Consider the following 25,382-nt stretch of genomic DNA (forward strand, 5'->3'; position numbering starts at 1 on the left):
ATGCAAATGAGGCTCCTTATCGGGCCGCGGCTCCGCCTCCCGCGACCGCGGCCGTAGTAACCCATTCATGGGGCCCGCGCGCGGCTGCAGCCCGGCTCCGCGGTGCTCGCAGCCACCGCCTCCTCTCGGCTCCGGGTCTTCCCCTTCCTTTTACAACTGATCCTGTTGGGGATTTTTTTTTTTTTTTCTAAATTCGAGCGGTGGGGAGGAGCAGGGAGGGGGGGGGGGGACCAGGAGGAAGGGGAGAGATTAGGCAGCCATCAATCTCCCGTTTCTCCCAGAACAGGTGATGCTTCTAAATTGTGATCACTTTCTGGAGGCAGCGCTGCCGCTGGAAGGATGCGAGCGACCTAGGACGGAGGGCCTCAGGCGGCAGATCTGAACTTGCGGAGGATAAAACCCAAACTTTAACTACATCAGTCCGCACCTCACGCGCGAAGCAAAGGACGGGTTATCTCCCCCCACCCCTCCCCTCCAGAGAGACTCAAACTTCGGCTCTTGATCCCTTTTCTTGGATTGCTTTTGGAGGACACCGTTTGGTGACAGCGTTGGGAACAGTAGGGACAGTGTTGTAACTCGTATTTTTAAAGCGACAGTAGACGAGACTTTTTAAATGTTTGGGATTCAAGATACTTTAGGAAGAGGACCAGCTCTGAAAGACAAATCGCTGGGTGCCGAGATGGATTCCGTCAGGTCCTGGGTCCGGAATGTCGGCGTGGTGGACGCCAATGTCGCGGCGCAGAGGTAACGATATGGCCTCACAGTTATTACGTTCTTAAGTCTTTCCCTCCTTCGCTTTCTCTCTCTCACCGTCTCTCTGTGTGTCCCCTCCCTCTTCCCCCATCTGTCGCCCTCGCCCCACGCGCTGGGGCTCGACCCAGGGCAGGCAGGTCGCTGCAGTCAGGGGGACACTTACCCCCTAGCCAACACTCAAGTTTCCGAACTGCCTGGGTCGTTTGTGTTTCTCCCCCATTCCTTCCCCACACACCACTCTTTGGGAGGAAAAATAGCAAAGTGGCATCCAACGCCTTGCAGCTCAGCCCCTAGTCCTGCGATGCCGGCCCGGAGCGGAGCGTGAGGACGCGAGCTGGCAGCCGCGGCCGCCGGAGGAGAGCCGGCTTCCCGGCGACTCCCGGGCTCCGCCACTCCGCGTGCAAGCGCCTCTCCTCCCGCAACTTGCCGGGTGATTCCTGGAGGCCGGAAGCCCCGCGGCCAGATGGCGGCGGCGGCGGCGACGCGAGGAGTGGGAGAGGCCGGAGCCGCTGCTGGGAAGGCAAAGCGGCTGGGAGCTCCGGGAGGAGGGGGTGCAGGCTGGAGGTCCAGGCGCAGAGATAAAAACAGTGGACTAGACGCACGGAGGCGGGGGTGAGGGGAGAGAAGAGATTAAAAAGAAAAGACGAAGGAGTAGCAGTGGAAAGAGCCGCAGAAGAAACGCGAGGAGATGGGCGGCAAACGCAGGGATCACCAGCTTTTAGTTTTGCTAGTTGCTGAAGTTGACTTTGTTTCTAAGCGTCCGCCTGCTGAGATAGTAAACGCCTTGTCTAGGATGACACTCCACGAAGACATCCTGGTCCCCTTCCCTCATCAGCACTACTGAGCTGGGATTTGTGGTCTGCGCGTCCTTGTCTTGGAGAGACAGCCTCCTTCCCCCAACCCCAAAGTGCTCTCGAACTTCTTCCCACGACTCCAGCCTTCCTATCCGTTCTCCTAGCCATCTCCCTCTAAGTCCTAACGTCACGCAGAGAAATAACTCCTTTCCCAGGCCAGCCGTGTCTCCAGGTGTCCCGGGTAGAGCGAACCAGCCTCCACCCTTGGAGGAGAGGAGACCGCGGCTGGCGGCGGTTGCCTCCCTTCTGCCCGAGCCCCAGGCACGCCAGTATCCCCAAGGCAGACAGCATAAGGCGGCGACGGCTTTCCGCAGCCGTCTGGGTACTCTCTGGGCTCAACCGGGAGAAATTAGGCAGCTTCTCAGAGAAGGCTCCGAGGCGCATTTCCTTAGCCAAGCACCTTAAAGACACCTTCCCTACTTTCCTCCTTTCCCCAGATCAAATAATTGTGAAACTTGGAATAGGCACCCCGAGTGGCGGGTTCTAGCCAAAATTTTACACCATTCAAAAGAGTGAAAGTGCTCGCGCCCCAGGGTAGAAGGCCCAGCGATACCGGCGCCGCGGGGCAGCACTGGCCATCTGCGCGCTCGCCTGGGCCCTGAGACTTCTGTTAAATGTGATCTGGCGGCTAGTTTGTCCCCGGCCGCGACGGGTCTGCAGGGAGGTGTGTGCGCACACTCAAAACGCTCGAGGGCGCCTCCCGGGTCCTCCAACATGGGTTTCGCGGTCAGCGGGTTTGGCTGGCGCCGCCGGGAGATGCAGCTTAAGCGGGGATCCCTCTGGCCCCAGGCGAGGACGCTCTCTGCCTCTTAATAACATTTTGGCTGCTTCAAGCGCAGCAGTTCTGGGGGCGGGGTCCCCAGTATCACGTTGTCGGCAGTGGCCCTCCATCCCAGGTCCCAGGGATTCCGCTCTGCCACTGTCCGGGGCGCAACTTTTCGGAAGAGCGAGGGAAGCCGGAGGTGAGGCCTCTCCCTGTAGGGCCAAGGCTTGGGCTCTGGGTTTCTCGCCCGCCCCCAAGGCGTTCCCAGCCACGAACTTTTGGAGAGAGCAAGGAGGGCGTAGCGGGCAGTAGCTCTAGGACAGGACAGAGTCACTTCTTCAAAAGTAAGGAGGCATTTATTGCTCTAACCCGGGGTCCTAGTTCCAAATCCTGATCCAGCCGGCGGCGCCACCTGAGGGTGAAGATAGGGGCGGCCCTGCGGGATAGGACTTGGGCCGCCTCCTTGGGGGACCGCTTTGAGCCTAGGCCCGCACCCGAGATCCTTTGGGCTCCACTAAAGGCCGGACCGTGAGCTGCCAGGCGCTGGGAAACCCGGAGGCTGGAACAGCGGGCGTGGCAGTGGACAGGGCGTCGGCTCTGACAACCGACCCCTGTGGCCGCGGCGACTACTCTAAGGAGTCCGTTCTTCTTAAACCGAACTGAAAAAAGATCTGAAGGGCCCAGAGCTCTGGACCTGGGACCGTTGGAACCCTTGACCCTCCTCCGCGGTGCTTGTGTGGGACGTTGGTAACATTGTGTCTTTCTCTTCTTCCCTCTGCCCGGTGGCCCCCTCGGTGTCTCTTCCTGCGCAGCGGAGTCGCCCTGTCCCGGGCCCACTTTGAGAAGCAGCCTCCCTCCAACTTGAGGAAATCCAACTTCTTTCACTTCGTTCTGGCGCTTTATGACAGGCAGGGGCAGCCGGTGGAGATCGAGCGCACAGCCTTCGTAGATTTTGTGGAGAACGACAAAGTAAGCGGAGGTCCCCCCTCTTCTCACGGCCTAATAACTACCACCTTGCAGAGCACTAAAGATTCCATCTGTCACTCGCGACACTTTTCCACTCACATCATCAGGGATGATAAATCGAGGCTTCTGGCCCAAGCCTCTAAATCAGTCGATTTCCCGGCGCCTCCTCCAGACTCCGCTCCCGCACCACACGCTGCGGGGGGCGCTGGCGGCTCTGTGCACCCAGCCTCGGGGTCAATCGTAGAGCCTGGTCCTGGACTGGCCGCGGAGTAAACGCCCTTCAGACTAGAGCATGCCCTTCTCCGGATTATTTATTATTTTGCACCTGCCAGCGCGGCAGAGTGGGAGCTGCTAGGTGCAAACCCAGAGCTCAGTCTTGGCCCGCTTTCCCCAATGAACCTTCTCTCCCACTCTCCCTCTTGAGCGCAGTGCCTGCTCCCGACCCAGGCTCGGTCAGGATTTGATCCCAGATGAAACGGACGTGTGAGAAAAGGAAAGTCTCTTTGCCCTCTCTGGGCCTCAGTCTCCTCAGCTCTACAATGCGAGCTTTAGGGAAGGGGCTTCCGGAGGGCCCTCTCGAACCTGGCCCTGGGTCCCTGAGCTTGTGGCCCCAGAAGCTCCAGTCTTGGCGGGATGGAGCCGGGATGCTGCCGTTCCAAATGACAGACCTGTATCTTTCGGCCGAGAGAAGCCTTGGAGCTTCTTAAGGACCGAGAGATCCGGAGGGGCTGCCTGTTTGAGGCAGCTTTGGCCGCAGAGTCCGATGGTGGCGGCTCCGGAGGCAAACTTCTGAGGACATTTTTGAGGGGGAGGGACAGAGGCGTTGGAGAGCATCAAGTGGTCCGAGCTATAGTAAGTTTCAAGGGTTGGCAGGCCGAAGACGCTCCTGCCCTTTGACCTGGGGCTGGGCAGGGGGTTGTTCAAAGCTGCAGGGCGAGTGCGAGAAAGGCGGCGGGAGGCGGTGTGGGGCGCGCTCTCCAGTCTGTCCTTTGGGTGGGGGGTGCTGGAAGGCAAAGGGGCTCGAACGCTGCCTGTCTTTTCAGGAACAAGGCAACGAGAAGACCAACAACGGCACCCACTACAAGTTACAGCTCCTCTACAGCAATGGTGAGCGCCCAGCGCCGGCGGCCGCGCCCGCACGTGTAACCGGCGAGGAGGGCAGCTGACCTTGCCGCCGTCGCTGGCTGGCGGCCTCCAGGCCTGGGGTGGGCAGGGCTGCGGGAGGCTCGGTCAGGGGCAGGGGACGGGCGGGGGGCCTTTGCCCCCTGGACGGCTCAGCCCGCCGGCTAGCCAGCAGCCCGGAGCCTGGAGTGGCTGCCTGGGCCTCTGCCCCCACGGCAAGGACGGGTTTGGGGTGCGGGGGAGGGGCTCCTCGGCCCTGACTTCGTGCCCGCCCCCTCCCCCCCGCAGGCGTCCGCACCGAGCAGGACCTGTACGTCAGGCTCATCGACTCGGTCACCAAGCAGGTAAGTCAGAGGTCCACTCGGCTCCTCTTCTTCCCGCGCGCCCGTCCCGCCTCGTCTGTCCCTGACCTCTGCTCACCCCCCGCGGTTTCCAGGGTCAGACTTCACTTGCCTCTCCACGTCGAATAGCAAGAACCTGTCCAAACTGGAGAACAATTTTTTTTTTCTTCTCTCTCCCCCTTGTCCTGTTTCTTTCTGGCCGGGGGGGGGGGGGGGGCGGGCGGGTGGGGGCAGGGGAGCAAAAGAGCGAAGAGAGAATTGTTGCGAGATCGCGCCCCCCCTTTGCAGAAAATATGTTTTCACTAGGGCCAACTTCGCTACTCTATTATTATTGTCGCCTGAATTAACCGGGCCACAGCTCAGGTTCTGTGCTAACTCCTAATGAAGTAGTGGGCAGAGAGGGGACAAAAACCCACCCCACAATTCTGTGCTTGCTCTGAAGTCTCCTTTCCTTTGTCTCTCCTTTGCCCTCCTATCTTCCCTCCCTGCCCCCCGACTCCTCTGCAGCCCATAGCTTACGAGGGACAAAATAAGAATCCGGAAATGTGCCGAGTTCTCCTGACGCACGAAGTGATGTGCAGGTAAGTCGCTTTTTCCTGCGGGCTTTGCTGGAAAGCGGGGCAGGTGAGCCTCGCTGGCCGTGCTCCCGTGAGCCCCCGGCATTGCCTTTCAGCAATGATGGCTGGGAGGGAGGGAGGCCTTACCCCGGGGGCCGATCCGCTAGAACTTCCCCTTAAAGGTCAGATTCTTAGAGCATATCCGTTAAGACGCTAAAAGGAAACCCACAACCACTCAGGATTTCACCGCCCTGGCATCTCGGGAGTCTCCTCCGTTACGTGGAAAGTCTCTGTAGCCCAGCGGTCGGTGGCAGCGCGGGGAGGGGGCGGGCAGCCCCCCGGCCGAATTTGGGGTCGTGAACTTTGCCTGAACCGGTCTCCACCCGAGGTCCGCACCGCTAGGTTCCCGCCTGTCGGGCCCGCTCTGGGTAGATTTCCAGGAGGGGCCACTTGTGGCATACCGAGTCAAAGCACTGGAAAACCTTGCAGTCCCGGAGAGGGACCACCCGAGGGTGGAGACCCCCATCCCCAACCGCTGAGGCACCTGTCTGTGATGCGGAAGGGTTTCCTTCCTCCGGGGATGTGGCTTCTCCGAAGATTTCACGTGTCAGGGGAGTTTCTGAGGTCAGGAGAAACTACTGGGTAGAAAGAGCAGTCCGTTCTTAATTCTTCATCCTTTCAAACAACCGTTTGGGTAGTGGGGAACTCAGAGCACGCGAGAGAGGGTATAAAAAGGAAACTCTTGAAAGAGGTGGTTATTTTATTGTAAAAATGTAAGCGTTGATTCCATACGTGTTTTTCTTTCTCCAAAATCCCTGACTGGGGAGAAAGCCTCAGTTCTTCCTTACTCTGACTGCTCCTGCTACGGTGAATGTCTACCAGCTCCAGACTTGCTAGTTTTGGGTAATTGCAGGCCATCTGATTTAGCTTGGACTGTTTTATGGGCAGCTCCTAGCAGCCCCGGCTCCCTCCCAACCCAGTCAGAAAGAAACCATAACAATCAGCCATGTTTGTTTTGGTTTTGACCAAGTATTAGGAAAAACAAACTTTGCCAAATGCAAAGTTCAATTCTGCCAGGGGCCTCAGCCGAGGGGAATAGAGCTTCCCTGCCTGAGTAGCCGGGTGAGGTGATGGGTGATGGAGTAAGCGGATAGCCACTCCATGATCCCAGGGCCCCTGATAGATTCTTTCAGAAAGAAAATACAATTCCAAGATGAACTTGCATGTAATACCGAGATTAAATAGTCAGAACACTTTGATTTAGTTGGCTAATTGAAGGGCGTTTTTTTTTTTATCCCTCTTTATACTTTTAAATGTCTTTGTTTGGAGAGATTATCTTCTTAAAAGAAAAGAAAACAAACCCCCAAACTGGCCCATTGTCTGACGAATTACACCTATCACTTTAAATAACACTCGCACGCCCCATCCAGCTGTAGTTAAGGCTGACATTTTTATTTTTAAGCCCAATCAAATCCTCCTCATTTTATGCTGTCTAAGTAGCAGCATCAATTTTTAAAGCCTCTAGTTTAGTCTGCATTAGTAACACAATATAAAAATTTAATGTACTGTAACTTCTCCGCATTTGAGACCAGGGAAGACGCTCTGCTATTTTCTTCCCCAAACTAGAATTTAAAACACATATTAATTATGGGTAAATAAATGATCCATTGGATGGGCACTGTGCATGGAGTGTGCATGTGTGTGTGCACGCGTGTGTGTTTTGGGAGATCACTGGGATGATGGCAAATGTTGGATGTATCCAGAGGGGAAGATCTCAATTTGTCAGCCAGAGCTGGTTGATTCTCCAGGAAAGGAAAAAAGTTCTTTCTCCCACATTTTCAAGGCAAGTGCTAGCAGTCAGTGATAGAGGGATGTTCTTAGAGATTACTGCTCATGCTTAGTTCCATCTGCATGGTGTTCTTGGGCATACCTGGGAATTTCCCTGAATGGTTTCTGTAATCCTTAGGAAAAAAAAAAAAAAGAGCTCATAAATTGATGTTTAGCTTTTGGAGGGGAACAAAATAAATCTCTTTAGGAATAACTTTTTCTCTCTTCCCCAATTGTCTCTGCTCCCCTCTTCCCTGCTTTAGTTCATTTTGCCAATTATTAGCAAGGAGAAATCTAGTTGTTATGTCGCTGCCAGCCACCCCTGTGCCCTCAATGCTCAGAGGGTTAAAAGATATTATAATTTGAACAGAAGTCGTCTCAAGGCCTACAGCTGGCTAATAACAGAGTTGTATTGAGCGCGAGCAAACCCCACAGCTGTGACTTTTCGCCACAAGGCGCAGGCTAGACAGGGCCCTAATCAGATGGGCCAGCCGGGCAGTGGGGCCAGTGTCTTTATCGGCCAGATGGTGTGAATTTAGACACTTTTGTTATGCAATCGCAGGGAGGAGTTGGGGAGAAGAAAACAAAACAAAAGCCACCATGCTGTGCGCTTATTTGAGTTTGAAATTAGAGACAGATTTTTGAAAGTTGAGGGTTGAATTTTAAAAACGATTTTGGAGGGGAAAGGGCACATTCGCTTGTCTCGAGCAGGAGTTTGACTGACTGGACACCCTGTGTCCGTGGCTGGGGCTTTTTTTTTTTTTTCTTCTCCAGCCATCCCTCATCCCCCTTCTTTCTTCCTTTCTGAAAAATGCAGGTAAGATTCAGGATTGGGATGCAGTTTTCCATATTCCCCCAGCCTCGTCCCCATGGTTTTGTTTTGTTTTGTTTTTGTTTTTTTTTTTGTCTCTTTCCCTCTCTAAAGACTCTGTGAGGAGATGCGGAAGGGCAGAGTCCTGTAGGCAAATTGAGAGGATTTCAGGTAAAAGGTTCTCTGAATCAGAATCAGAATAAAATAAACCAAACCCAGCCAAAGTGAGGAGGGGAGGACCAACCTTCATTTTCATTCATTAGGGAAAAAGCACTTCTGAGCCTCTCCATGGTAGTTAGGGACACAGTCAACGTGATGCCAAGTTCAGTTTCCTCTTCTTTGTTTATTTTTCCCCTTCCTTTCCTGTTTCACAGTCTTGTTCGGTTTTTAGAAACACCAGGAACTTCAGACCTAGAGACTTGCTTATTAGAAAATAACCCTATAAAGCCTTTTAACTAAAGTAGCTGAACCTGAAGTTGGTTGCACAGGCTTTGTCTATACAGCAAAGGGAGGGGAGAATGGAGTTTGTTATCTGAGTAATTCAGGGTCCCAGTCCTCCACATCCACCATCCACATATCTGATCTCAGAGCAGTTGTTTCGAGACCGACTGTGGGTTCACGAATGTCTCCCACTTCCCACTTCCCTTTGCTTATGTTGATATTATTGGCATGAGGACGGAATGTCATTTAAGAAACCAGATTTGAAAAAAAAAAATAGTGAGGACATCTTGATGAGACATTTTCTTAAAAAAAAAAAAAAAAAGAAAGAAAAAGAGTTAGTTCTGTCTAACCCAGAGAAATTTTAAGAAGGGTTCAAAGGGAGCAAACACAGTACACTCCTATTATCAATTAATTAATTAATTTCAAAAAAAATTATTTTTTCATGTTTATTTATTTTTGAGAGAGAGAGAGAGAGAGCACGCGCAAGTATGAGTGGGGGAGGGGCAGAGAGCGAGGGAGACACAGAATCTGAAACGGGCTCCAGGCTCCGAGCTGCCAGCACAGAGGCCGATGCTGGGCTCGAACCCACGAACCATGAGATCATGACCTGAGCTGAAGTCGGTCACCCAATTGACTGAGCCACCCATGCGCCCCAACTCCTATTATTTTTATACCTTTACTATTTCAGTCCAGCTGCCAAGTGAGTGTCTTCTCCATCTTTTTTTGCCCTATGAACATTAGAGATTATGCTTAAAGACGTTACTGTTGAAAAATGGAAGATTGGGTCCTAAAGTTCCTCTGCATTTTTCTTCGAGCATCGGCTCCTTCCCTGATGAGATTCCCCACATTGTGTCACACTGGCCCCAGGCTTGCATTTTTACCTGTTTTTCTTTTCCTTCAGAGAAAATCCCCACGGAAAGCAGCTGAATTCGGCCGAGCACTCTTGCAAACTTACTCGGCCTCTTCAGAATCATTCCTTCTCAAACTAGACACAGTGGCACATCCCAACAGTGTGTGCTCTTGTAATTAAATTGTACCCAGCATCGTACACATAATTTGGGTCACGTTGACATGCTGGTGATGTCAAAGGGGAGTCTAGCTAGAAGGTCTTTAGGTAACAAGCATGTATGGGCTTTTGAAATTGTGTTGCTGAGGAGGAAAAGGTTTGCCTGAACTGCAAAGGTATTCTGCTGACATGAGCAATGGAAACAGAAGAGGAGGGAGACGGAAATGGGTGGTGATAGGGAGTTGGGAGGAGAGACAAGGGCTTTGGGACCTAGGAAAGCAGCTGGCCGGCATTTTTATTGGTGTTAATCTTGCGATGGATTGAAATCTTAAAAGTTAAGACCTAATATAATTTCAAAGGCAAAATATTATTTCAGAAAGCCCCCAGTGGCAAACTCTGGTATTTAGGGAAGTGGAGACCATTTCTCTTTTACTTCCTGCTAATTTGATTAAGTTTCTTAAAAGCTCCTAGCGATCATTTGGTGGAACTTGTTTAGCATCTCTCAAGTATATTTTGCTTTTTGAGAATGCTGGAGTTGGTTCGCCGTGTAATCCACGCACACATCCCTGCAAGGAGGGAAGAGGAACTTTAAAAGTTTTAAAAATTCTTCTTTATTTGTTTGTTTGTACTTCTGTGGCGGACCAGCGAGGGCAAATGGACGGAGAAGAGACAGAAAGCAAATCTGTGTCTGGGCCGGTATAAGGCTTCGGTATCGCTGCCACATGGCTTCCCTCTTACTCTGTCATCACCTCCAAAGGGTGCTTGGGGATCTCGCTGCCTCACAGGCTTTGTAAACCTAGAAGGGACTCTGGAGATAATCAGTCCAATATTAAAAAAAAAAAATTTTTTTTTTTTACCATTTATTCATTTTTGAGAGACAGAGAGAGACAGAGCATGGGTGGAGAGGGGCAGAGAGAGAGAGAGAGAGAGAATCAGAAGCAGGCTCCAGGCTCTGAGCCGTCAGCACACAGCCCCACATGGGGCTTGAACTCACAGACCACAAGAGCATGACCTGAGCTGAAGTTGGATGCTTAACTGACTGAGCCACCCAGGCGCCTCAATCTAGTCCAATATTTTAATTTTATATATGAGGTTGGCAAAGCCCAGGCGGGTTAAACAGATTTGACGAAACTCACGCAGCTGCTTAGTGACAGCATTGGGTCGGACGCCAGAGCCCTGATTCTCACTTGGGCAATCTTCCTATGGTGTTGCTTCACTCTTCAACAGATCGGGGGAAGGCAGTGCTTACATATACTTTGCTAATGTTTATGAGGCATATTCTCGCACCATCGTGGGTGGTAATATTTTTTTTTCTATGCCCTGCAAGCCTACATCCATAAGCAACTACCATTGATGGTAGACCATGTGCTTGGATGAGCCAAGAGGTATTCAGAAGTCTGCAGTGGCAGCCATGTGGGGAGGTGATTTTTTCAGTGCTTCCCCACCACCCAGCTTCCTTTGCCCTTCTCACATCTGTCTAGGTCTTTCACGCGGACACCTTTGGAAGGGAGCATTTTGTTCTCTGCTCAGGTTTGACGGGGTCCCGCTTATCTGTCGTAATTGCCGTCGGGCCTCATCTTTCTCTCTCCCTCCCAGCTAATTCCACAGGTGGTTTTTGAGGCCCTACCAGGTACTCTGCTAGGAGGAGGCCCTGGGAGGTGGAGTTTTCAAGATGGCGCTTAACGCATCAAGTCCCATTTCTGTTCTGGACTTGGCGAAAATCATTGGAGATATCATTTCATAGCTCCCTGCCTCATTTTCTCCCCTATTTCACAATGTATACCATGGTTCTTGTCTTCTCCCATCACCTTTAGAAAATGATAGAGATGAATAAATAAATAAATAAATGTTTATAAAGTACACAGAGTTCTCTGGAAAGATTACACAAATAAGGTTGATAAGTCCAGGCAGCTACTTGGGGGTCTATTTTGTCCGTGCTCCTTCCCCTTCTGTCTTCAAATATTTATTGAGACACAAAGATCTAAAATACACCATCATAAAATCATTCAACATGGGTCTATAAGATGTGACCTTATAGATTTAAAAGTCCAATGCCCGTGGCTCAGAATACAAATATGGTTCCTGAGAAAGTTGTGATTTGCTGAGAATTACCCAGTCATAAGCCACAGAGTATTTGAAGGAGTATCTTTGGGCTTCAGGTCCAGCATTGTTTTGAAACATGGCCATAAACTCTGCGCTCGAGCCTCTGAACGCTAAGAGGCTACCTAGGACGTATGTATTTTTGTGAATGTTTCTATGCTGTATGCTCATTGTATCTTCCTGATTTTAACAATTTTCTTTTACTCTTTTGGTTCCTTCCCAATCTACAGTCGATGTTGCGAGAAGAAAAGTTGTGGAAACCGAAATGAGACTCCTTCAGACCCTGTCATCATCGACAGGTAGGGGGCAAAAGTGATTAAAACGATCATTTCTGGTTTCTCTCCTTTATGAACCTCGACGCTGAGTATCGATCACTTGGGATTTGCCATAAGGTTGGTTTCATGTTATCTTCAAGGCAGAGCTAGTCCAACATGTGTTCTCTTGTTCTGGTTGGCGTTTCTTGGAAGAAGTCAGAACCTTCCTTTTTGAACATGTGTCTCTAAATCTATGCTGGGATTCTTTTCCAGGTGCAGTGATGTCAACCTAATAAGGAGTGTGTGGATATTAAAGGATGGCAAAGGAGGCCAGCTCTCCTATTTGGCAGAGCTGGGTCTCGCTAAGTTTCTTGGAAGAGGCAGTGTACCCCGAGTTAAGCGTCATCCCCTTTGTCATTCTCCGCGATGACTGTTGGGTTGAAGACTATCAGTTTAGATTACAGTTTAGGGGATTATGACAAACTCTCTCTTGCATCGAGGGAGATTCCTTTCTACCACAGAGCATTGCATTCTGGGTCTTCTGTTCTATTCAGAGTGGGAAAGATTCTCTGGGACAAGATGCTAATTCATTGAAATGTGATTTAGGCATCCTCAGCTGTCTGTTTTTGTGATTGGAAACAGAACTTACAAACCAACGAAGAAATACCAAATTAACTTCCAGCAATCATGTAATTTTTAAGAAATCCCATATTCCCACCCCTAATTTTTTCTCTTTCGTTAAAAAACGGAATAATTCCCTATTGCTTTTTTCTTTGGGTTTTCGTGTTTCTAGCCAGGTCCTGAAATGGATTGGAGAGACCACAGTCTCCAAAGTTGTTATTCCAATATCCCAATGAATTCTCAGTTGGGAGAATGGAACCTCTGGCATTCTTCCCAGAAAGCCAGCTTGGTTTCTTTGTGGAAAGTATAGCATAGCCCTAGGAACGGGGAGGCTGGAATCCTGATCCTGTCCTCGCCTCTGACCTTGGACAAAGCACTCAGCAGCTCTGTTCTTCCACGGTACGATCGGAGGGTACTGGCTGCCGCTGTAGGTTTCAGGAGGCTCCTGAAATGTCCGTGGCGGTTCTGCAGACTTCTCTGAGGTGCTTGGAAGAGGATGAGAACCAAATGTAAAATGTCTGTTGGATGTGCAGGGTGCTTTTGCCATCGTAGGAGGCTCACGGGGGACCAATTTTAGAGAGCTGTTTGGAATTCCGTTGTTGTTTTTTTTGTTTTTCTGAAAGTGCATAGAAGCTTACAATGCAGGGGTTGTAAGAACTCTCTGGGGTCAGCCATCTCCCTCATCTGATAGACGGAAGGCTGACCCGGGAATGGTGACGTGACTTGCCCACGATTGCACGGCTGGGTGGAGCAGAGCTGGCTCCAGAACACAGTTGTCTGTCCCTCTCGGCTCGTGCTCCTCTCACTGCCACAGCCTGCCTCTCCCAAGCACTGTCTGTCCTGACTTAATGTGAGTTGGATGTGTTGATCGCACGTGGCCCCATTTCCCAACTTCCCAGGATGCCCTCAGGATCCTCTGGGGGGATTCGAAGCACATGAGAACAGCTAGATGCAGACCCAGTCCTTTCCAGAATGCACGCTGACCTCACTAATCTTCAACTCCCCTCCCCACACTTTGGCTCCCCTTTGAAGAAGGTCTTCCGACCTCATGACTATGGCATCTTTTCTTGGAATAAGGTCCCCACAAATCAGCTTTAAAGATGGTTGCCAACCCATACATCCTAACCTGCACCTTCCATCTCATAAGCACACATCCTAATGACTGCACTTAGCAGTTCTTACTTTAAGAACCCGCATACGACTTGCACCCGCGGATAGAGCCTGACATATCTACGTTTTAATCCTATGTAATACGCATGGCACCCGTACAAAAGAAAGTCTTTTAGCATCTACAGAGGGAGAAGATTTTCAAATTAGGTGCTTTCATTGTTTGTGCTAGAATGTCTTAAATTCGTCTTCGAAGGTGGAAATTGTATCTTGGCTGCATATTATAGAGCTTTATGGGACGATGGCATTTACTTTTTACTATCCTGTGCACAATAAAACAGCCCAGTGATATCTCTGCATCACTTGAAATATGTGTTACTTTTGAAATGTTGCGCAGCTACACACGGAGACATACCAAAGGGTGCTGTAAATTGGCCATCATCAGGTTTTTAGAGAACCCGTTTTATTGTAAACAGATGCATTTATTCTGCTTATTCATTGCAGGGCTTTTGTTTGGAGATATTGCCCTTGTCTTATTACTTCTGAATGTCTTTTGGGCTTACCCTCGCCTCCTTCCCTTCCCTGTGGATGTAAAAGGAGGTGAAGTCAGGTTTCCATTTGTGGGAGGTGGGATGGGTGGTTTGTGTCATTCGGGGGTTTGGTTGAGTTCTGCATCCCATCCCTGTGTTCAACGTCTGCCAACTTGGAAATGTTGAGATCCCCCACGAGCAGCAAACGGGTGCAAAGTAGTCTATTTTGGATTTCCTCTGAGTAAATATAGAACTCTCTTCTCTGCCCTTGTTCCTATAATGCCAACTAATTATCTCCTCCCCCTGCTCGCTCATCTAACCAGATGCAGTTAATTTACACTGTCTCTCTTTGAGTTTTCTCACACAACAGGCACGCTCCACTTTGGCTCTGGGGAGCCTGCTTATTCCCTTGGAATTGTGCGTGTTCGGTGGGGGGGGGGGGGATGGGGAGCCTCAAGGGTGGTTCCCAAACTTTTCACCACAAAAGACCCCTTCGATCATTTTCCTTGGCCGGCCCAGCGTTTTGTCAGATTTTGCCTGCTGGACTGCAATCGACAAGTAACCAACCATTCAGCTGTAAACTCCATTTTTATTAATCAAAGACGTACAATGGAATGGGAAGGAAGAATCTCATTCCAGAAATGCCCTTGATCTCATCAATGGCCAGTCAGAGTTTTGGATGGGGACAAGACAAGCAGTGTTATCACACTGACTTGATAGGCTTCCAGCTCAAACGCCAAACAACTTGACTTTTCATTTAGCCCCTGTGACCACATCTTGGGCAGATATTCAGTTTCCAATAGGCTGCTTAAAAGATGAAAGATAGCTTTTACTACCATGTGGCCCCTTCATTGAAAATCATCGGATTTTATAATAGGGTGCCCGCCCGCCCGCCCCCCCCATCAGAGATGTAGTTCTCTAGGTCCTCAGACTTAGCCCCAGATTAGGATTTGTTTTTTTCCTACTAAGTTACTCTCTGCCTTGATTTCTCTAGAAACATAAATTTAATTTTTATTTTCAGCTGTCTTTTCAGCATGCTTTTGTGAATTCTTGGGCAGCCCCACCCCTCTCCAAAAAGCCAGGCCAATGCACAGCCCAGCAGGACTTGCTGCTGAATCACAGGCCTCCAGTAGAGCCTTCCTTCTGTGTACAAATGTGTGCATGTCTAGAGTGGCAGTAAAGCTGATTAATTTTTAGTGTAAAAATCCAAAGTTCCTGTATGAAAGAAGAAGAAAAAAAAAAAACAAAACACCAAAACCGGAACAGACCAAACCAACAATGAAACCATAATCCTTACTTTGGTCTTCGGCCTAAATCTTGTCTATAAAGATCTGTGTGTGGTAAATAAAAATAAAAAGTCTCAAGCCGATTTACATTTTGTGGTTTCAGAGCTAATTCAGAGCTTGTTTTTTCTGGGCTGTATTCTTCTCAGACTCTCTTCTCCGTCTGGAAACTTCTTCTGAGTATCTGCGGAATCTCTGGGGCTCAGGGATAATCTGGTGGTCCGTGGGAAGATCTCTTTAGGGACAGTTTCACTGATGTAGGAGAGTGACAAAAGAGTCCTTAAAGTACCAGTTCTTGTAGCCCATAAAAAGTCAGATGGGTAGAGAGGGCTAACGTTCTTTTTGCATCTTTGTAGGCTGTCTGTGCCCATGTGCATACTGGTATGGTATTTTCTATTAGAAGGGCAGATCAGCCTATGTCTCATACGCTAAATATCCCAAGAGCTTCTGTCTTGGGACATTGGTTTCCATATTTCTGAGCTGTTTCCTGGAGGGCCATTTTAAATGTTGATGTAGTTTTGTTTACTTTCTTTTTCAAGAAGCCCGACAAACAACAGAATGAACCTTATTCAAAAGGTTTACTTAAAAGTATCTCATGGGTGGGTTTTCCTGATGGTATCTTCCCTTTGTTTTAAATAAATTTTTAATTGTGGAAAAATGCACGCAACATAAACTTGACCGTCGTAACCATTTTTAAGTGTACAGTTCAGTGGTTTAGGTCGTTCACATTATTGAGCGGTGAGAGCCACCGCAGGGATCTTTTCACCTTGCAAAACTGTGACCGTCCGTTCTCCCCCACCCGCAGCAGCCGCCATGCTACTTTTGGTCTCTATGAGTTTAACTACTTCTAGGGACCTCACATAAGCAGAATCATTACTGTATTTGTCCTTTTGTGACTGGCTCATTTCACCGAGCATAATGTCCTCCAAGGTCCTTCATGTTGTAGAGTGCCAGAACTGCCTTCCTTCTGAAAGCTGAACAATATCCCAGTTTGGATATATCACATTCGTTTATCCACTCATCTGTTGACAGACACTTGGGCTGCTTCAGTCTTTCAGCTATTTGTGAACAATGCTGCTGTGAACAGGGGTGTACAAATATCTCTTTGACTGTCTGTTTTCCATTCTTTTGGGTACAGACCTAGAAGTGGAATATGGAACTCTCTTCTCTGCCCTTGTTCCTACCAAATAGTAATTTGAGTCATGGCCACACCACTTCCGTTGCAGCTACTTACGTTCCCACCCACAATGTATGAAGGCCCCAATTTCTCTAGATCCCCACATTACTTATCTTCTTCCTTCCTTCTTCTCTTTCTTCCTTCCTTTCTTTCTTTCTTTCTTTCTTTCTTTCTTTCTTTCTTTCTTTCTTTCTTTCTTTCTCTCCCTCCTTCCCTTCCTCCCTCCCTTCTTCTTCCTCTTCCTCTTTCTCTCCTCTTTCTTTCTTTCTTTCTTTCTTCCTTTCCCTCCCTCCCTTCCTCCCTCCCTTCCTCTTCCTCTTTCTCTCCTCTTTCTTTCCTTCTTTCTTTCTTTCTTTCTTTCTTTCTTTCTTTCTTTCTTTCCTTCTTTCCTTCTTTCCTTCTTTCTTTCAGTAATTGTAATCCCAAGTTTTGCTCCTTTTTTCATCTTGGTAAGCATCTTCACTTGCTGCTTTCCCCTCTGGTCCAGGCTTCTTGTTTGCCCTTTTCCTGCCGTTTGGCACATCCTTTTCCCACCTTTTTCTGCGTCATCGACCAACTTGTTCCATTGGAGTGCGTGTTTGGATCCTCTCTCCTCTGGCCCATGCTTGTTATCCCTCTCTCCAGTGTATCACTTAACTCCAGGAAAGTATTATTTGTGGGATGGGAATTTCCAGAGAATAACTGTGGGGAGTAAAGCTCTTACCGACCTCCCAGGCATGCTAGAGGGTATTGCATTAAACCTGAACACTAGAGTTTTTGTTAATTTACCAAACGAACTCCATATTAATTTCTTCTTGATTTGTAATGTAGATTCAGCTTTTAACCCCACTGTTCCTTTCAGCACAGAAGCAGTATTTGGATAGTAGTTGGAGTTGAGCTCTTGCTGAGATTTATGTCCACAAAGCCTAGTAGATTCCTGCCGTCTTAGGCCACTCACACTGGTTTTCAATCTGTGACAACTCCCTCCCTTTCCCTGGAAATGGAAAGCCAGATATGTCAGTAGAGGCAAGTCCCAAACAAGGATTTCTGTCCCTGAAAAGGGTGGATACGACCTATACTCAACCTTTAATTGACGCTTACTATGTGCTGGGCATTCGGCTATGTAATTTGCGTTAATTATCTTCTTAATTCATCTTTGGTGGTTAAGAAAAGTTCAATTTTATGGAGAAGAATATGAATCTTAAGGAGCTGGAGAACTTAGCCAAGGTCACATAGCCAGTTTCAGTGGTGAAATTGGAATGTAGTTAATGGGTAGAAGTTCCAGAGAAAAAGATTTTGATAAAGAAGGAAAACCTTTCCAGAATTTAGAGCTGTGTAAGAATGCAAAGGCCTGGTGAGTATGGTCTGGAAGCACTGTTGGCTCCCGAAGTGCCATTTAACTCTGAGGTTGTACAAGTCACATTCATGTGTGTGACGGGCGTGATGGAATATCAGTCCCCAGTCCCCGTGACTGAGAGGCTGCATTTCGTAGCAGATATGGCCTTCGACTAGGATCAGGATGCCTGCTCTTGGCCCCGGATCATGCACTAACTAGCTGTCTCATGTTACAGAGGTCATGAGTTGCCTCTCTGGGCCTTAGTTTCCCTATCTGTAAAAGGAAGTGCATTGGATTAATGGTTGACCTTTGCATTACCTTCCAGCTCTGAATTCTGATTCTAGCGGAGGGCCCAGGCTTGGGTGTCAGGCATGCTAATTCATCATCCTTGCTCATCAATAATTTACGGGAGCTATTAATATGTGCCTTCCATGCCCAGATTCCCCATCTCCAGTGTAGGGAGCCCAGTGCTGTGAAGAGTCTACAAAAGCCTGGCCCCGGGCTATTTTTTTTTCTTTTTTTTACTGAAAATTCTATTCTCTCAGAAAGGGTGTAGATTTTCTCACCAAACAACACAGATTATCTACCCGAAGTGAGCGCATCATTCTTTCTGGTTCTTTGTCCTTTGTTTTCCAGTAAAATCTTTGCTAGTTTCTTGGCCATTTTAGACACAGATAGGAGAAGGGACTCTTCTATTTGCTGGTATAGAAAATACTTCCTTTTGGGTTGAAGCACTTCACCAGATGACAGCCTGGACCACGTGGTAAATAAATGATATTTCGTTTGAGAAAATCACTCTTCCCCTGCTGATCAAAGAGGTGGTATGGAAGAGTTTTGATGTTTACTTCTGTAGTTGGGCTAGTGTTTAAGAAATACACTTGTTCTGCTTGACTCACCGGTCTTCCTAGACTCTCAGAGCTTTAAGATTTGACTCACACTGGCTCAATCATCTGTACGTTGGTTCACTCCATCGTTTATTCATTTAGGATTTTGTTGCTGTTGTTATTCAGTTATTAAACAAATATTTGTGAACTCGTGGCACTAAGAGACCATTGGGGAGCATGACCGCCATGGTTCCTCCTTTTATGGAGCGGACAGCTTAAATGATCACACGGAGAAATATTTATTTACAAACTGTGGAAAGTACGTGAAAACTAGGTGAGTGGATTGTAGATGGGTTCCAACTTTCTAGTCCAGTCATGTCTTTCCCCATGAATCAAAATGTTTGTTTCATCAAGCGGACCTTGAAAATGTCTTCCTCTCTCCCTTTGCATGTACCAGCCCTGCCTGGAACACCCACCCCAAACTCTGCCGATATAAATCCTATCAGTTTTTCAAGACCTGCTTCAGATTCTGCCCCTGCAAAGATATCAATTCTTACAGCCCAAGTCTTCTCACTTGACATTTGCCCCCTGTGCCTGCTCTTGCTAGGATGTTTGGATGTTGTTATCTTCTTTACCTATTTGGGTTTGCCTTACATTTCCAAGTACACTGTAATTCTTGGATGTCGGGCATCATATGTGGCTTAAGTCTTTGATATTTCTTGGTTTTGTGATGGTGCTAATAATACTTCTTTCTCAATGAGTTGTATTAAGAATATTATTGAAAGATATGGGTTTAGAGTCATTGTGTTATCTGTAGGTTTCACGCTTGTAGTGAAGAAGTTACAGAGAGGGAGGGAGGCAAACCATAAGAGACTCTTAAATATTGAGAACAAACTGAGTGTTGATGAGGGGGGTGGGGGAGAGGGGAAAGTGGATGATGGACATTGAGGAGGGCACCTGTTGGGATGAGCACTGGGTGTTGTATGGAAACCAATTTGATAAAAATTATGTTTAATATAAAAAAAAGAAACATCTATTGGAAATTAAAAAAAAAGAATATTAGTGTAAGGTGCCCACCATAGCGTATGACTGAATAGATGCTTTAAAAAAGTCATAGCAATTATTATGTTGTATCTCCTGTAACATCTGTCCAGTGGCTTGGATACTACAGTCACTCAGTAAATATTAGTTGGCAGATTAGTCTGTGACTGCCAAGCATTGAAGAGTTTGGATGACTGAGTCCTTTGCCAGTTTATATAGGACCTTTCCTGTAACTACTTGTATTTGACTGCTGCTTAGCAGTCTTACCCCCAGGGACAGGTAGGTACAAAACAATGCCAAGAACAGATATCTAGGGTTGTGAGGCAGAATGAATCATTCAGTAAATGTTTATCAAGGGTCTATTATGTTAAGGACTTTGCAAGGTGCTGTTAGGAATAATAAAATTGAATTGACACAAAGCTTTCCCATCAGGAGCTTATAGTTCAGATGGAAAAATGAAAAGTGTGCAGAAAAAACTGCCATAAGAGAGGCAGAGATTAAAGCTCTGAAGACCTGTAGCGGGGAGATTATTTTCATCTAGGTAGAGGTGCGAGAGGTGACGACTATAACTTGGACATTCATAGTTGAGATCAAAGGGCATTCTAGGAGGAAAGTGGGTAGGAGAAGACATATGGAAAGGAAAAAAATTTCCTAAATCTGCTCATAGTTTTAGAAGTGCATGGATGTATGTGAAGGGGGGCAGTAGGAGAAGCTAGAAAGATTATTTGGGTCCAGATTTTGTAAGACTTTATATGCCTGGACAAAAGTATTTTGACATCTTTCGTTGGTGACGGAAAGACATTAGAGGATTTTAAGTAGTGCAATTTTATGGTCAGGTCAATATTTTGGAGGGATGATTTTGAGGATGAATTGGAAAATGCAGAATGGAAGTAGGGGAAACTTGTAGGAAGGTGTTAAAATAGTTCACGGATACTTTGCTTCCTGTGACTTTTTTGGGAATGTATCAGTCAGTTTACCTGCCAAAACTTGGGCATTATTTCTATCACCCTGCACCACCAGGAATTGGGAAAATGGGCACAGGCTTCAAATTTAGTGACTTCCTGTAAAAATATCCTAGTTTTTTTTTTTTTTATGTTTATTTATTTTTGACAAAGAGAGAGAGAGAGACAGAGACAGACCATGACGGGGGGAGGGGCAGAGAGAGGGAGACACAGAATCTGAAATAGGCTCCAGGCTCTGAGCTGTCAGCACAGAGCCCGACGCGGGGCTCAAACTCACGGACCGTGAGATCATGACCTGAGCCGAAGTCGGAAGTTCAACCGACTGAGCCACCCAGGCGCCCCAAAATATCCTAGTTTCTGATTTAATATCTTTCATCTTCTTCTGGATATGCTCCCTCCTACCATCAGCAGTGGTTGGGAGTTGGGTTTTCCCTGCCAGATACCAGTCACTGGAGGTAAAAGGCCCATTTTCTCACCTCTCCACATTTCACTTCCCCTCCCCCAATACACCCACCACTCCAAAGCTTTTGCTGATGTTGCCACTTGTCCCCATGAGTACGCGTCCTTTGTTCACTGGAAAGCTCAGATCCTTTGCAAAGAACTGCTGTTGTACCATCTGGCAATCTGTGAATTTTTTAGTAGCCTGGATGTTTGTGAGAGAGCAGGAACTCGGAAGCCGGAATCCAAACCATTTGCAAGTAATTCTTTAGAAAAAAGGGGAAAAACCCACACCAGTTCACTTTGACTAGGATTCTCTCATTCGAAGTGCTCGCGTTAGGTCCCCTGGATCAATTCCCAGGGAAAATCAGAGGACCAAGTGGATGTATGCGGTTACGCGGAGCAAAATAATGGTATGCTTCAACTTCCGGTTTCTCCCGTATAAAATTGTATGATGTGATTAAGTTGCAGGTTTGCCAGAAAGGGGATGAGTCAGGAGAAGTAGAACAGCACTGTGAGGTTGTTCCATGCTGGAAATAAGAAATCGATGTTTGTTTCTAGGAAAGGTATTTCTTCCCAGAGTTGTCTAGCTGGCTTTAGGGGGAACAAAGGACCCAGAACTTGGGAAAGATTGATAAGACCACATGTTCATCCTGAGAGAACTTTCTAGAACTCCCAGTTATTTCTTTCTATTTGAGCAAATGGGGCTAGAGGAGTTCTTCTGGGTCTCTTTATGACCAGCCAAGAGGCTAACAGGCCAAACGGTTGGGAAATATGACATATCCTAAGGAGATAAGAAGGAAGTTATCCACAGATGATTTATAAAACTCAGAGCTCTACCTGTTAGGACTTGATTAGATTATATGCTGATTGAAATCTTATAGGAGTTGTTCTTTGTTGCCCTGTTCTTCATGTTGACCTAGAGTTGCGATTGGAGCGGGCATTTGATCGAAAGGAAAGTGGTCGAGTGACAAGAGGCTCAAAGCACGTCAGGCAGCTTAGACCCAAGTCTATAAGGAGTCAGCATTTTGTCAGTCTCTACTGGGTAATTAATTAAGTGATTGTCCTCCAGGAAGGTTTTGTTCTAAACTCAAACTCTCCCAGCCCCCTCAAGACCACCAAGGAGCCAGAACTGGTGAGAAATGCTGCAGCTGCTCACATATAACAGGAGCTTTTGAAAAGGAAATAGGGAGAAATTCCTAATCCCACTGATACCATGGCAGGAATGGAAGAATTTGCAGGGATGGAACCATCTGGATTCCGGCCAGCACTTTGGGGTTAACACCTGCATTTTTTAAGGCACATTGGATGCCAGGACTTTTAGAAAAGAGAGCTCACAAAATGGTCATGCAGTCTGGGCCATCGTAGCTCTGTATGCTGTCCTTCACACATAGGTCCTCCAATCAAGCCCTGAGGTAGGTCTCTATGGAGAGAAAGGGCAAGCCTTTTGGTTGGTTGACTTTGGTCCAGATTTGCACAGTTGCACAGGACATTTTCCTGATTGATTTAAAGCTTTGCACATGACTCAGCCGTACACTGGGACCGTCACCCACATTTCAGATGAGAAAACTCTGTGGAAGAGCAACTCCTTCAGTGGCCATATAGCAGGCAGGTCAAAGACTCAACTGGGATTAGAGACAAGATCTCTCACTCCCAGGACACAGCTGTGATGGTCTGTGTAAGGAGAGGACAGGAGGAACAATGACATTCCCAATGAATATGGTGTCGCTGAATCGCAAAGCTTCTAACTGGACCGGAGCTTTGGAGGATTCATCACCTTTCAAGCACCATGCCATGGGTCAGACTGATGACATTTTGCTTCCCTATAATCAGTAATTTTGTATGTAGCCAGTTTGTTCTGCGAAAAAAGGCCTTTTCTTTCTTCAGAAGAAGTAAGGTTGTGCACGTAACACAGACTTATGACATGTGGGTTGCATACTTGAAGTGGTTGTTATTCCTGGAGTGTGATAACTGGCAAAATCTGGCTTCAGATCTGGGTTTGACCGCTCCACTATACCATTCATGCCTTTACCCATTCATTCATTTCCTCCCTCTCATTGAATCTGGAGTTGCCGGATTTAGCAAATAAAAATATAGGCTGTCCAGTCACATTTCAATATCACATAAACATGAATGATTTTTTTTTGGTGCAAGTATGCCCTAATTCGATTTGTAGTTCAGATAAAAACAAATGCAATTTCATTATAAGCCTTTCCCACGTGATATTTGGGATATACTTATACTGAAAAATTATTCGTTGTTGTCTGAACTTTAAAATTAACTGGGCATCCTATATTTTATCTGGCAACCCTACCTGAATCCCAGTTTGTATCTGAAAAATAGGGGAGTGAGGACTGTCGCACAGTGCTGGGATGGGGAGATGATGCATGAGAGAGCCCTGTACCATGATGGGCTCATGCTGGCTTAGTTCCTTCCTTTGTGTGTGTGTGTGTGTGTGTGTGTGTGTGTGTGCGCGTGTGTGTGTTCTGCCTTCATGTAGGGCTCATAATTATCTTCTTGTCCACGTGGAAGTTGATTCACACTTAGGGGGTTCAGTTAGGAAGCTGATAGGTGAACAGAAAACATTATTGGGAACCGTCAGCAGTCCCTGCCGGCCCTCCCCCTCCCCCGCCAGTCTTTGCCAGTTTCGCCACCCAGGCCCCCTCTTCGGCGCTCTGTCTCTTGTCTCTTTTTGTCACCTCTCGGTGCCTTGCTCTCATGCTCTGTCTAGACCCTGTTTTATGGACTTGTCGCCTCCCCTGCATTGCTTTTGTTTAGTGCCCACTGTCTACCTACTGTTCACTTTTATACTGACTTCCCTGAAAGCCTTTGTTCAGCGTTCCCCAAGTCTCCTTCAGCGCTTCAAACATGTGGGACTGTTTAGGCTCGAGTGATAAATTGCACGGAGTTGAAGGTAAAGGGGAAGCTCCTCTCTCCCCACTTGGTCTTGGCTGACGTTTGAACAAGAGCCAGACTCGACTTCGATTTAATGCTAGCAGTCCACTTGATGCTTGCCCAAGTAAATGTAGAGTGGCTAATGCATTTTATCATCCAGATGTTGAGTCACAAGATGAAGGATAACCACCATTTAGACATATATCTGGGTAATTTAGTGAGCTGAAAAAAAAAATCTAACTTTGAAAATTTGGTGTCGTTTTTGAGTCGACCTGTGTCGAAACACCGGACGGCAGATTTTAAAATTCTGCGTTTGCTTCCCTCACTCCCGTCGCGCCCCACTCTGACCCCATCTCCCTCTTTTTCCTTTGCTGACCTTTCTTTTTTTTTTTTTTACTTCCTGCCTTTGGCTTTAGGGACTCCTTAGCTTCCCCCCACCTTGCCTTGCGTTTTTAGTGAGGTGTCTAACCTTGAGTCAGACACAGGCTGTCAGAAACATTTCCGGGAGCAACTGGTTACCCGAGTGCCTTTCTCCTCAATCCCCTCTTTCTTCTTTTCATTCCCTGATGAAGAATGAAACGCTGGCTTCACTGTAGGTGTTCTGTTTATAACTCCGGCTTGGCGGTTTTCACTTCGAGTGGAGTCCATTGAGCTTGTAAATTGTATTGGATCAGTGAGCCCATAATGAGACCTCCAAACCCAAACAGTAGAAGTCTGCTGGGATTTTATTGTTCATAAAGCTTCTTCCCTGGGGAGGGATAGAGTCATTAGGTGTGCACTGTGTTTAATATTTGGTCATGACAGGAAGCAATAATTTTCTATTTTTATGGTGGCTTCTGAGTTTTTAAAGCAATTGCCTAATTCCCATCACTGAGACTGGAAGCAAATTAACCAGACAGCGAGGGAAGCTGGTATGTGGTTTTGGTCAGGGCGTATCTTGTTTAGCGTCTTTCTCCGTCCCGTGCCTGACCCCCGCCACTCTGATGGCTGGAACCTGCCTACACGGGGGTGTAACTTATCATTTGGAGTCCCATGGACTCTTACTGCCAGGTAGAAACGTGCCCTCTCCAAAGAGGTGGAGCTGTGGGCTCCTGTTTGGGAGGCCCTCCCCTGTCCTTTCAGACCCTCCCCTCCTTAGATGAGAGAAGTATGTCACGTTTTTCAAAATTGGCATCGGCCTGAAACAGGCCGCCTCCCTCATTCTTAACCCCTGGGCGGGCAGCAGGATTTGAGCAGGACACCTATGCTAATGTCCAGCCCCAAGAAGCCCCAAGTTAGGTGTTAGGTCTTCTTGCTTCATAAAGACGGGGAGGGGGGGATGCTTTGGCTTGGAGCCTCTGGAAACAGAGCCCAAACCTAAGCATCTGCAGATGAGGGCAGGGAGATCAGTTTGA

At 47.7% G+C, this 25,382-nt stretch overlaps 1 protein-coding gene across 2 annotated transcripts in view; it reads left to right on the plus strand.

Moving 5' to 3' along the window:
* The first annotated feature begins 213 nt into the window (after window positions 1-213).
* Window positions 214-25,382, plus strand: part of EBF2 (EBF transcription factor 2) — a 195,594-nt gene continuing 170,425 nt past the window's right edge. Inside the window, exons 1-6 of one of the 2 annotated variants that reach the window (XM_019466903.2) lie at window positions 214-744; window positions 3,183-3,339; window positions 4,380-4,443; window positions 4,747-4,802; window positions 5,307-5,380; window positions 11,772-11,840. In XM_019466903.2, coding sequence (XP_019322448.1) covers window positions 614-744; window positions 3,183-3,339; window positions 4,380-4,443; window positions 4,747-4,802; window positions 5,307-5,380; window positions 11,772-11,840 — 551 coding nt within the window. In that variant the 5' untranslated portion in view covers window positions 214-613. The remainder of the gene's footprint in view (window positions 745-3,182; window positions 3,340-4,379; window positions 4,444-4,746; window positions 4,803-5,306; window positions 5,381-11,771; window positions 11,841-25,382) is intronic. The other variant, XM_019466902.2, reaches the window with a different exon arrangement.

The sequence above is a fragment of the Panthera pardus genome, unplaced genomic scaffold (assembly GCF_024362965.1).
Source record: "Panthera pardus isolate Hobbes unplaced genomic scaffold, ASM2436296v1 HiC_scaffold_13, whole genome shotgun sequence".
Classification (NCBI taxonomy): domain Eukaryota; kingdom Metazoa; phylum Chordata; class Mammalia; order Carnivora; family Felidae; genus Panthera; species Panthera pardus.